The sequence below is a fragment of the Sorex fumeus genome, unplaced genomic scaffold, assembly GCF_029834395.1.
Source record: "Sorex fumeus unplaced genomic scaffold, SorFum_2.1 ptg000006l, whole genome shotgun sequence".
Lineage (NCBI taxonomy): Eukaryota > Metazoa > Chordata > Mammalia > Eulipotyphla > Soricidae > Sorex > Sorex fumeus.
The window spans coordinates 13096375-13110422 of NW_026606063.1; the positions used below are offsets into that span (position 1 = coordinate 13096375).

At 43.8% G+C, this 14048-nt stretch overlaps 1 protein-coding gene across 1 annotated transcript in view; it reads right to left on the minus strand.

Moving 5' to 3' along the window:
- Positions 1-2209: 2209 nt before the first annotated feature.
- UBXN2A (UBX domain protein 2A) overlaps positions 2210-14048 on the minus strand; it is a 38799-nt gene continuing 26960 nt past the window's right edge. Inside the window, exons 6-7 of the mRNA XM_056123868.1 lie at positions 13681-13839; positions 2210-7129 (exon numbers count right to left, since the gene is read on the minus strand). Coding sequence (XP_055979843.1) covers positions 6937-7129; positions 13681-13839 — 352 coding nt within the window. The 3' untranslated portion in view covers positions 2210-6936. The remainder of the gene's footprint in view (positions 7130-13680; positions 13840-14048) is intronic.

Here is a 14048-nt window from a genome sequence, read left to right on the forward strand (position 1 = left end):
AGGAGAGCACTTGCTTTGTATGTGGGAGGCCCTGTGCTGCAAAAAAAAAAAAATTCCCCCCAAATCAAAACAAAACCCGAAAAAGAGCCTGATGATTTCATGAAACTGATCTTTCAGTCCTGATCTGCCTCTCTCTGAACTTTTACAGGCAAACAAAATTTTATTTTGTAAGTCACTCCTATTTCCTGTAAGATCTAATTCTAATGTATACCCTAACTGACTGAAAAAAGCAGGTAATTCCATTTCCTATCTGTGATTCTGGAATTTATAAAACAGAAACCTTGTTTTCTTGATTCCTATTAATAGAAATATAATTAGGACCAATCCGAGTAGCCTACTCGGATTGGAGTCGAGCATCTTCCACCCAGATCCTCCAAATTCCAGTAGGCGGGGGTCACACCCACCACCTGGCCCCCTGGCGCCGTGTAATCCCATCAGCGGCCAAGACTCAGAGACTATAAAATCCAGATCCCGGAACCGCGCGGCCGCATTTGCATGCGACATCTTATCAGAACTTTTTTTTATGACATCTTATTGTCTCATTCCTACTTTGGACAAACTTGCAGGCTATCGAATGTAGCCTGCCCACAGGGCAGAGTCTGGCAAACTCCCCGTGGCGTACCAAATATGCCAAATACCAGTAACAATGATGGGTCTCATTCTCCTAAAGAGCCTTGAATATAATATCAGGGCTAGGATGAAAGAGACGTTACTGGGGCCTGCTCGAGACAATCGACGAATAACAGGATGATGAAATGAAATGAAAAATGAAATTAGGACCAAAGGACTAGCACAGCAGATAAGATGCTTGCCTCTGGATTCAGTTCTTGTCATGACATACAGTCCCCTAAGCATCACCAAAAGTGATCCCTGAGCATTAATGGGTGTGCCCCAACTAACTAACAAACAACTAACAAACAATAACAAACCCCATTAGTATAATTAGATAATGTTTTTTGTCTAATAGTTGATTTCTTGAAAACAAAATAAACTCAAGTAGTTTCTTTGGATAATCTACTTTTAGAAGAAGATCTTCTGTGCGCTTCTTCTCCTTTGTGTCTGAGTGTGGTCTTTCAACAGGAAGTGTTGCCCCCCCTTCCCCCAGGCCTCACAGGAAACCAAGTAGATTGGGCCCTGGGCTTCCCCAGGCCAAACACACATTCCAGCCCTTTGAGCAATATCACCCCAGTCCCATTTGGAAACATTCCACTTCATTCCCATACTTACACTTTGTTATGTATAGTATCACAATTAAAATTTTATTTAAAAAAATATTTTTTGGGGGGCATACCCTGCCGTGATCAAGGGTTACTCCTGGCTTTGCATTCAGGGATCACTCCTGGTGGGCTTGGGTGAACCAGATGGGATGCTGGGAATCAAACCCAGGTTGACCACGTTCAAGGTAAGCTGCCATACCTGCTGTACTGTCACTCTGACCCCCTCAGATTTTATTTTTGAAAGGAATTAAAAGCAAAAAAACAGTATCTGGAGCTGGAGTGATTGTATAGCAGATAGGGCATTTGCTTTACATGCAGCCAACCCGGCTTCAATCCCCAGCATCCCTTAAGTACCACCACTGGGAATAATTCCTGAGTTCAGAGCGAGGAATATGCCCTGGGCATCACAGGGTGTGCCCCAAATAGCAAAAAAAAAAAAAAAAAAAAAAAGGCAGTCTCCATTGTGGAGACACTGAAACATAATCATCTAAACATAATTAACACTAAAAGGCATTTATTCCTGTTATTATTCTATTTAAAGGGACCTCTAAGACCACCTTAACCATATAGGTTTCCATAGGAAAATGAAAAACAGGATTACAATAAGCAGAAAGCCGACCTTTTAGTTTGAACTAAAGGCTGACGCTCTCTGAAAGCCTGCACAGCAAACTGCTGTCAGTGGCCACCTCTGAATGGTGGGAGACACAACTGCACTTTAGTATATCTGTGTTTTATAATTTTCCACAACAAATATGAATCCTCTGTGCAAGAAATACATTAAAGGGGCTGGAGTAATAGTACAGGTGATAGGGTGCTTGCCTGGCACACAGCAGACCGAGGTTCCATCCCTGGCATCCCTGATGGTGTCCTGAGCACTGCCAGGAGTAATTCCTGAGTGCAAAGCCAGGTGTGATCCCAACCCCCCAAAAAATACATTCAAAACAAACAACAAAGGATCAAATATTAGTCTAACGAATAGGCCACTTCCAGGAGAAGATTCAGTGCAATGAGCAACTTTTTAATGAAATGGTTTATATTTAGACAGAACAAAAGAGTAAACCCTACCAACAGTCTTTCAGATTAGTTCAACTAAGGACATAAAGGGTGGTTTAAAAATAAATATAGCCACTGAGCTATTACTAAAATAATTGCATGATAACATCTCTGAGTATTTTAAATAAAGTAACATTGGTTAAAAGGCACCCAATAAATGTTTCTTGATTCTCAAACTGAACGAACTTGCCAAATAAGTGACAAATGCATCCACATATAATACTATTTTATAACCAAAAGTAAATCATTTCACAGATCCTTTTCATGAACGATATTTCATCCTTACGAGAACAGTTCTTTAACCATTAGCAAAAGATTACTTCCAAAATACTTTTTAAGGCACTGAAATATATGCATACCATACTCTGTACATACCATATTTCAACATAATAAAACATAATGAAAAGTATTATGAACAAAAGTATTTTGAACTAACTGAAACAAAATCACTCAAGACCTGGATAATGCATAGTATTTTAACTCATAATCTAGAATTGGTAAAATTAGAAATGCAATTATAGATATCAGCTCCAATGATGATGTTTTAAGAAACTGAGTTTTGAAACAACTTCGACCAAATTATATTCCACACCTTAGACGCTTTCCAATTCTACCATCCCTTGCTAAGAGCCGTTCCTTTTCTAAAGTCGAGATGTCTGGAATATTCTACACTTCACTACTGTTTTGGTTCTTGTACTGGGGTGGGGAGTCGCTCCCTGAGGAGCCTGGGACCACGTGGGGCCGAGGATCAAGCCTGAGCCTCCTCATTTTTGCCTCCTGTATTTGCCTTTGCATCCTGCAGACCCTGATTTGATCCCTAACCTGGTTATAGTCCCCCAAGCACTGTTAGGGGACCACTCATGAGCACAGAGCCAGGAATAGCCCCAGAGCACCACTGGGTATGGGCCAAAAATAAAACAAAAAACAAACCAAACATAAAACAAACCTGGGCCTCCTACAAACATGTCTCAAGCCCTTCAAGTGATTTCTCCAGCCCAACAACTTATTCTTTTGAAACCTTCAAGTAAAAAGCCTCATGAGTCATCTTAATGCATGTTTTCACAATGCTAAAATTGAAGGTATTGCTGATGTCAGTTCCCCCTGGGGTGAGTTTTCACATGAGCAGAACAAGTATGTATCCTGGCTAAACCAGAAACGGGAAACCCCACAAGCTGCTTTTCTAGACGTACAAATTTCCAACAAGAGTCCCCTTCAGAAAAAAATCAGATGCAGAATTACATGTTGACGGATGCAAAAGAAAATCATAAAATGCTTCATGATTGGTCTACATGAAATTTTTCTTTACGGGTTCTTGAAAATATATCAGTAATTGGGCTGGAGTCATAGCACAGCGGGTAGGGCATTTGCCTTGCACGCGGCAGACCCGGGTTCGATTCCCAGCATCCCATATGGTCCCCCGAGCACCACCAGGAGTAATTCCTGAGTGCATGAGCCAGGAGTAGCCCCTGTGCATTTCCGGGTATGACCCAAAGAGTAAAAAAAAAAAAAGAAAAAGTAAATATATCAGTAATTTTCATACTGTATTCTATCTTCAAGAGAAGCTTATTGAATTTCCTATCCCCTTATTTTATTTTGGTGGGGTGGGGACCCTCCCAAGTGGTGCTAAAGAGACAGGGTCGGGGGGGCGGAGTCCTCCCAGAAATTCTTGGCCAGTGTGGCCTGTGGTTCACTTGCAAGGGCCTGAGGATGTCGGGCTGCTCAAGCCCTGCAGTGTTGGGGAGTCCTGGGCCCCCTGGCAGTGCTTGGGGGCCTCTAGGACTGCACCCTGGAATGCTTGGGAGACCACGGAGGGTGGGAGAACTGGGGTTGACTGCAGCAAGGCCTGTGCCTACCCCTGGACTCTCTTGCTGGCCCCTCCCTCCGCACGGAGAGCACCGATATTTTTGTCTCTGGAGAGGGCTCTAAACAGTTGTAAACATCACGGACAGGAAACACTGACTTTCAGTTGCTGACTGAGGGCATGGGATGAAAGAAAAATCAGCCCAGTTGGCTGGTGAGGCTGGGAACAGCACAGGGACAGTGGTAACAGCACAAGGACAGTGGTCTTCCAGGGAACACATGCCTCAGGCAGGTCCCTCCAGTGCTCCAAAGAGAAAAGGCTTGTTAGATATTATGGCCTGGGGCCAGAGCGATCGTAGAGTGGGGAGGTCGTTTGCCTTGCATGCCGCTGACCCAGGGTTCGATCGCTGGCATCCCATATGGTCCCCCAAGCACTGCCAGGAGTAACTCCTGAGTATAGAGCCAGGGTAGCGTGCAGGGGCTTCTGCAGCCTGGCTATACTAAGATTATGGGAGGGTAGGATGGGCTTGGCATGGATGGCACCAAGTCTCTCCTGGGTGAGGCCTTGGTTTAGAAGCCTGTGGGGGAAAAAGTAGAGAATCACTGGAGAGAGAATAGGCAGCAGAGCCTGGCAAGCTCCCCGTGACGTATTCGATATGCCAAACACAGTAACAACAAAGTCTCCAATGGAGACGTTACTGGGCCCGCTCGAGCAAATTGATGATCAACAGGAGGGCCTTTACTTTACTTACTTAGAGTCAGGCGGGTGCAGGGGGACCATACAGGGTGCTGGGGATCGAACCCAGATTGGCTGTGTGTAAGGCAAGTGCCTTACCCGCTATTCTATCTCTCTGACACCAAAAAGGGGCATTTAAAAATCCACCCAACTCTTTCTTTTTAGGGTGATTTAGGCCATGCCCAGAGCTACTCCAGGGTTACTTCTGGCACAGTGCTCAGGAGACCATGCAGTGCTGTGGATCAAACTCAGGGCTGCAAAGGTGAAGCTGGTACTCCAGCCCTTTGAATCATCTCCCTGGGCCCTCAAGTGATTCTTCTGCTAAGGCTTGACAATTATCATATATTTAGTCCTTGCAGGAAGCCCACAAGATCAAATCAGGTCTCATCATCCTACTGTGACATTTCCTGCTTGTTTCATTCTGTCCTGGCTGTACAGTAGCACCTTCTAGAGGTTCCAGGCTTGGAATGTAGCAGCAGATGGTGGAACGGCAGATCTGAGCCCACCTGTCACCCTCACACGGGAGGGATTTTGCCAGAAATCAAGCAGCAGGACACGGCTCTCACTGAACCTTGCTGTTTTGGAAAGCAGATACTTTTTTCATACAGGCGTGACTTGTATTAAGGTGTGTTTTTGCTTTAAAAAACATTTCATAATTTTATTTTAAAATATAGTAATAAAACGACCCACATAAACCAAAGCTCTTGAGACCAAAAGTTTGGGCATCGCTCTTCCTTTTAGACATTCAGTGCCCAGTGAGCATCCCTGCAAGACACACTCAATAGTAGCATGTCCTCTCTTCAATCTGATTCAACAGATCATTTGTAAGAAAGTGTCGTAAACTTATTCCTCAGGTAAAGGGATTTCATCTAGTGAAATAATCAAATCTAATCAGCTTTCTTTAAAAATTTAAAATACAAAGCATGTTTTCCCTGATGACATCAGAAAGTAAGAAACAGTCCTATAAAGTTCTCACAAGTTGATTCTGATGTATAGAAGCAAAAACCCTACTTTAAGAGACACGGTCTAAAAATATTAATTAGAAATCTAACTATACAAGCATTGGATTCTCAGCGTGGCAAAAGAATGGCTAACTTAAAATGTTAGCGAAAAACAAATTTCTGTAGTTTTTAGAAATGATAAGTGATCATCTCTCTCAGTTTGGGGGTGAGGGAGTCACACCCAGAGGCGTTCAGAGCGTTTCCTGGCTCTGTGCCATGGCAGCATTTGGGGACCATTGGTGGAGCCAAAGTTTTGAATTGGATTAGCTGTGTGCAAGAGGTATGTTCCATGACTTCATATACTCTCTCTCTCTCCAGTCCACCAATCCCTATGTTTTTTTTAAAGAAAATACAATAGGAGGTCTTTGAGAGAAAAGAATTGCTTAAAAATCAGGCCAGAAAGATTGTACAGTGGGGGAGGTGCTTGCTCTGAACACAGATGAACCAGCTTTGATCCCTAGCACACCATATGCCACCCCCATCTCCCAAGAAGTAACCTTGGGTGTGGCAGGATGAGCCCCAAAAGACAAAAAAAAAATCACGTTTTGAAAATGTAGAAAGATGAGTAGGCAGATTAATACCAACAGTATACTAACAGTACACTAAGCTACACAATTTGTTCTTCAATGAAAATATTTCTCAGATACTGCTGCCAAATGAAATTTGATTATATCTTGCCATTAGAGAACGCAAGTTGACAACACTTTGTGGTTCACGCTTAGCTATGATGAAATCAGTTCCTTTTGATTGTGTCTCAGATATAAAGTAATCACAATGATGCCTTTAACCTGCCATGTGTAATTTTTTTTTTAGCGTGCTATTTTTGAAATCTGAGATAGCTTAGCATTTAAATAAATCACTACTGTTTGGGAAAGAGACTTTGATGAATGAGCTTATAAACATATTTGCCAAATTCATATCTGATTAAGATGGTTTTTGGAAATAAATATATTTTCTATCTGTGGAGCATTCTAAAGAGTGCACTGACTAGTTTCTGGCCCTATCTCCTTCTCTAATTGTACTTTTCTGGGAGTCTTTCATCAGGAGGGCCTGGAATAGCAGACCAGCCCCTGGCCCGCTCGCGGCCATCCTATCTCTGCAGCTGCTCTTCGTGCATAGATACCCTGGGCTAGGAGAGTTGTTGGAAAGCGTCGCTGGTGCTCTGGAGCCTCTGAATGACCACGGCGTTCTGTAAGTCAGCCTCTGCCAGGGTAAGGGCATCATCCAGCAGTCTGAGGACGGGGAGGGCTGTGGCCAGGAGGAAGGGGGTATTTCCATGAAGCCCCTGGTGCTTTCGGATGAAATCTTTGATGTGGCTTACCCTGGAAAAGAGCAGAGAGCGTGTACTTTTGTGGAAACTCGAGTTTGGTTTTATTATTATCATTTATTATTATTAAAGCATTGTGAATTACAAAGTTATATGTAGTTGGGTGAAAACTTGAGTTTGCTCATTTATTCATGTTTTAGGTTTTTGGATAACACTTAAAACTCAGAATTATTCCTGGCTGTCCTGAGGGGTCATTTCTGGTGGAGCTTGGGGGAACCATACGGATGCCGGGGATTGGACCTGGGTCAGTGTGCGTGTAAAACAAGTGCCCTCTCTACTGGACCACTGCTCTGACTCCATTGAGTTTGCTCATTTAACAATACCTTCGCAAGCTGGCCGGCTATGTTTATACCTCTAATAGTCAAATTCTGATGCTAGAATTGCTCATTTGAGTTACATTAATGTTTTAATTTTTTTTTTTTTTTGCTTTTTGAGTCACACCCAGCGATGCACAGGGGTTACTCCTGGCTCCTGCTCTCAGGAATTACTCCTGGCAGTGCTCGGGGGACCATATGGGATGCTAGGGATCGAACCCAGGTCAGCTGCTGTGTTCAAGGCAAACGCTCTACCCACTGTGCTATCACTCCAGCCCCAATGTTTTAAATTTTTTTTTTAATTTTTTAATAGTGAGACATCATGAGGTACAGTTGCAGACTTACACATTTTTGTGCTTGGGTTTCAATTATACAATGATCAAATACCCATCCCTCCACCAGTGCCCATTTCCCACCACCACGGATCCCAGTATCCCTCCCACCCCCCATCCCCCCATCCCACCCTGTCTCTGTGGAAGGGCATTCCCCTCTGTTCTCTCTCTCCTTTTGGGTGTTGTGGTTTGCAAAAGAAACATTGAGTGGCAATCATGTTTGGTCTATAGTCTACTTTCAGCATGCTTCTCCCATCCTGGGAGGATCCTCCCAACACCTTTATTTGGTGTTCCCTTCTCTATCTGAGCTCCCTGTTCCCCTAGCATGTGTGGTTGGCCTCCAAGTCATGGAGTAAAATTCCTGGTACTAATCTCAGCCGTTCTTGGGTGTTAGTTTCCTATTTTGTTACTTTATGTTCCCCCATGAATGCAATCTTTCTATGTCTATCCCTTTCTTTCTGAGTCATTTCGTTTAACATGATACTTTCCATGTAGTACCACTTATATGTAAATTTCGTGACTTCATCTTTTCTAACAGCTACATAGTATTCCATTGTGTAAATGTACCAAAGTTTCTTTAACCAGTCATCTGTTCTCAGGCACTCAGGTTTTTTCCAGATTCTGGCTATTGTAAAGAGTGCTGCAATAAACAGACAATTGCCGATGTCACTTCGACTATACTTTTTTGCCTCTCTGGGATATATTCCCAGGAGTGGTACCCTACTAGGAAACCCATGACATTCTTCAAAGAAGTGGAGCAAACACTCCTGAAATTTATATGGAACAATAAGCCCCCACGAACAGCGAAAGCAATTCTTGGGAAAAAGAAAATGGGAGGAATCAACCTCCCTAACTTCAAACTCTACTACAAGGCAGTAATAATTAAAACAGCATGGTACTGGAACAAAGGCAGAGCTGTAGACCAATGGAACAGGGTTGAATATACTGACATCTCCCCCAGCCATACGAGCATCTAATCTTCAATAAGAGGGCAAGAAAAGTTAAGTGGAGCAGGGAAAGCCTCTTTAACAAATTATGCTGGCAAAACTGGATGGCTACATGCAAAAAAATGGGCTCAGATCTCCGCCTAACTCCATGTACAAAAGTAAGAGCTAAGTGGATTAAAGACCTCAACATCACACCTGAATCTATAAGGTACATTGAGGAAAAAGTTGGCAAAACCCTTCATGACATAGAAGCTAATGGTGTCTTCAAAGATGTCACACCACTGGCCAAGCAAGTGAAAACAGAGACAGACAAATGGGACTATCTTAAACTAAGAAGCTTCTGCATCTCAAAAGAAACATTGACCAAAATACAAAGACAGTCTACAGAATGGGAAAGGATATTCGCCAACTACACATCTGCTAAGGGGTTAATTTCAAGGATACACAAAGTACTGGTTGAACTCCACAAAAAGAAAACATTCAACCCCATCAAAAAATGGGGAGATGAAATGAGTAGAAACTTTCACAAAGAAGAAATCGAATTGCTAAAAGGCACATGAGAAAATGTTCCACATCATTAATCATCAGGGAGATGCAGATCAAAACCACAATGAGATATCACTTCACACCACAGAGACTGGCCCATATCCACAAGAACAAAAGCAACTGGTGCTGGAGCGGATGTGGTGAGAAAGGGACCCTCCTTCACTGTTGGTGGGAATGCCGGTTCAGCCCTTTTGGAAAACAGTATGGATGATTCTCAAAAAATTAGAAATTGAGCTCCCAAATGTTTTAAATTTTTATAGGAATTATATCTAGTGGTGCTGGCAGAGAGCAGGCATTCAACTGAACTTTTCATATGCTAGGCATGTGCCCCTTGAGCTATGTCTGTGGTGCTCACTTGGGTTATGTATCAAAAGTTGATGTCTCTGGGCCAGAGTGATCATACAGCATATATGGCATTTACCTAGCATGCAGCCGACCCCAACATCCCATATGGACCTTTGAGCACCGCCAGGAATAATTCCTGAGTTGCAAAGCCAGGAGTAACCCTGAGCACTATTGGGTGTGGCCCTCCTACCAAAGTAAAGGCCAGTACTTTTAGATATTTGATGACAGTAAGGAATTACATATTCTCATATCTATGACATGGTATTGTGCTTATATTTTAGTCCTAATCAAAACAGATAGAAGTAGTTCAGGAAACTGAATATTGGATGAATGCAGCTTTTTGTTTTGCTTTGGTAAAGCACAAAGAAAGCTTCTACAAGTAAACCATTTTTTAAAATTAACTAAATAATTTATTACAGCTGGCTAACTCCTAGCTCTGTGTTCAGGGATCACTCCTGAAAGGATTCAGGGGACCATATTACAGGTGCTGGGATTGAATTCAGATCACTGTGTGCAAGGCAAGTGCCTTACTTACTGTACAATTTCTTCCTTTTTGGCTTTGGGGCCACATGCAGCTCAAAGGTGACTCTAAGCTCAGCATTTAGGCCACCACATGGTGGCAGGAGGACCTGGGCCCTGCATGCAAATCATGTAGTCCAGCCCACTGAACCATCTTTCTAACTTCATCATTTTTAAAGTTGGGATTTTTCCTGAGTGCCCAAGAACAGATGACTGGTTAAAGAAACTTTGCTACATCTACACAATGGAGTACTATGTAGCTGTTAGAAAAGATGAAGTCATGAAATTTACATACAAGTGGTACAATATGGAAAGTATCATGCTAAGCGAAGTGAGTCAGAAAGAGAGGGATAGACACAGAAAGATTGCATTCATCTGGGGAACATAAAGTAACAAAACAGGAGACTAACTCCCAAGAATGGCCGAGATAAGTACCAGGAGGTTCACTCCATGGCTTGGAGACCAGCCGCACATGCTAGGGGAAAAGGCAGCTCAGATAGAGAAGGGAGCACCAAGTAAAGGGTGTTGGGAGGATCCTCCCAGGATGGGAGATGCGTGCTGAGAGTAGACTCTAGACCGAACATGATTGCCACTCAATGCCTCTTTTGCAAACCACACCACCCAAAAGGAGAGAGAGAACAAAGGGGAATGCCCTGCCACAGAGGCAGGGTGGGATAGGGGGCTGGGGGCTGGGAGGGCTACTGGGATCAGTGGTGGTGGAGAATGAGCACTGGTGGAGGGATGGGTACTTGATCACTGTATAACTGAAACCCAAGCACAAAAATTTGTAAATCTACAACTGTACCTCATGGTGTTTCACTAATAAAAATTTTAAAAATAAATAAATAAAGTTGGGGGGTTTTTTGGGGGGACACCCCAGGGGTGCTCAAGACTTACTCCTGGCTCTGAACTCAGGGATCACTCCTGACAATGTTCAGAGAACCATAGGCGATGCCAGAGATCAAACCTGTATCAGGCGTGTGCAAGCCAAGCACCCTTCCCTCTGAACTATTACTCCAGTCCCCATAATTAAGTTTTTATATCTCTATATCTGGAGTGATAGCACAGCGGGTAGGGCGTTCGCCTTACAAGCGGCCAACATGGCCGACCCGAGTTCGATTCCTCCGCCCCTCTCGGAGAGCCCGGCAAGCTACCGAGAGTATTCGATATGCCAGACACAGTAACAACAAAGTCTCCAATGGAGACGTTACTGGGCCCGCTCGAGCAAATCGACGATCAACGGGAGGGCCTTTACCTTTACCTTTATCTCTATATCTAGCTCTAAATGAAAAATGATCCACTAGCATTCCTACACATTTCTGGGGGGAGGGACATACCCAGTAGTCCTTCAGGGGTCACGCCTGGTGGTGCTAGGGGACAATATGCAGTGTTGGGAATAGACCTGGATTGGTCATGGGCCAAGGAAGTGCTTTAATTCCTGCACTATCTTTCCAGTCCATGAAAGAGCACTTTTAAAGTTAACTACACAGGGGTCAGAGTGATAATACAGTGGACAGAGTGTCTGCCTTGCACACAGCAAACCAGGGTTCCATCCCCAGCACTCCATATGGTCCTCTGAGCCTACCAGGAGTGTTCCCTAAGTGCAGAGCCAGGGTAAGCCCTGAGCACCACCAGGCATGGCCCCCAAATGAAACAAATTTAAAAATAAAAATTAAAATATAACTAACTACACATAAACACTTCACAAGTCACTTTTATGCCTCTATAACATATGTAGAATATAATGGTTCAATTATTCCTGATACTTGAACATTAGTCAGACTTGAATCCTTGGTATCATTTGTGATTCAGTCATTAATGTACATGTGTTTCCACATGACATCCCCTTTTCTATCATCAGTTGTGCTGGTGATAAGAGTTTCTTTTCTTTTTTTTTTAAACTTTTTAAATTAATTCATTAATTATTTTTCTTTTTGGGTCACACTCGGAGATGCATAGGGATTGCTCCTGGCTCTGCACTCAGGAATTACCCCTGGCAGTTCTCAGGGGACCATATGGGATGCTGGGAATTGAACCCGGATCAGCCATGTGCCAGGCAAACGCCCTACCCACTGTGCTTTCGCTCCAGCCCCAAGATTTTCTTTTAAAAATCACTCCAGGGGTTGGAGATATTATAGTGGGTAGGGCACTTGCCTTGCATGCAGCTGACCAAGGTTTGATCCCTGACATCCCATACGGTTCCCCGAGCACCACCAGGAGTAATTCCTGAGTATGGAGCCAGGAGTAATCCCTGGGCATTTCCAGGAGTGGCCAAAAAAAAAAAAAAAAAAACAAGGGGGGAAAAAAGCCATCAAATAAAGGGGCTGGGGAAGTAACACTACAATGGGAAGGGCGTTGCCTTGCATGGGACCAACCTGGGTTTGATCCCTGACACCCCATGTGTTGCCCACCAGGAGTGTTTGAGCACAGAGCTAGGAGTAACTCCTAAGTACAGGCATGTGCACCTGAACAACAACAAAGAATCACATGGGAAGATTGGCTTACAATAATTTTTAAAAAGTCAAAGTCATGAAAATTAAGCAGAGACATGCCAGCTATGATTTCATCCCAGACGAGGTCGTGCAATGCTGTGGAGCTTCAGCCTCTGGGCGGCAGGATGGTGGCCGAGGAAACAGCAGACCTAGAAGCGGTCTGGATCTTTGTCTGTACAAGTGCACGGGCACTAGATTTCTATCTAGAGAGCCGGATGATAGGTATTTCCATCCTATTGATGGACAGCATCCTATTGACGGGAAGATACACCAAGTATTTGGAAAGAGGTGAGGAGATTGGAAAATTACATGCACGCTACCTCTTCCCCCTGCAGATACTGTGGTGCTTGTGGGGGGGTCACACACCAAAACACATGGTGGTGGTGCTTCCGGCCCTTCATCTCTCTAACCGCTATGCTCACACACTCAGATGAAGTGGTCACACAGTGGTGCTCTCACTCATGTTGGTTGTAGTGCTTGCTGGGGGTTGAATTACTGACCCCAGGAGTGCAAAACCCTCTTGTCTTTGGTTTTTCAGATGACATGTTTACACATGCCTGGCTGATGTGTGGCTGGAACTTCCGCATGGCAAGGCGAATCTCAGAGCAGTGCTGCCCAGATTCCGATTAACGCATGCACAGAGCACGAGGGCCCAAACTTACAACCTTACTCTGGGAACACAGGTGCCTTAGCCACGGAACCATCTCCCTGCCCCAATGTTATAAATTTTTTTTTTTTTGCAGTGCCAGGGACATAACTCAGGGTCTCACACATGCAAGGCATATCCTTTAACTCTCGGCTACATTCCAAGCCCTACTTAGCAAACTTTAAACTACAGATTATGCTGATGAAGTAAAATTTAAATTAAAAATAAAAATACAGAACTGGGAGATAGTGCAAAAGATGAGAGTGCTTGCTTTGCATGTGGAAGTCCGGGTTCCTTCCCCAGCCCTCACAGTCCCAGCCCCTGAGCACCTCTGGGAGTAACCGTAAGCATCACCCGGAGTGATCCCCCAAAACAAAGTCAGACAAATAATGTGATAAGACTCACCTATGAGAAACGTTGAATTTCTGGACAATCCTTTTCCCATTGGCCAACCAGATCTGTATGTTAGTGACAGGCTCTTGGGGGTTCAGTGGGACAGGAGACAAGTTATTTCTGTTCTCAACTTCAATACTCTTTGCTTTAGAAACAATTTTTGGCGTGGCACTAAAAATCCAGACAACAAAGTAAGATGCATGTTTGTCCATTAGGCAATTAATTACCTTTATCATTAAACCTATATGTTTTTCAAAAGTAATATAGCTTTGTTCGGGATCCACACTTAGCAGTGCTCAGGGCTTCCTCTTGGTTCTGTGCTCAGGGGTCACTCTTGGGGGTGCTTGGGGCATATATGTGGTGCAGGGGATTGAACCATG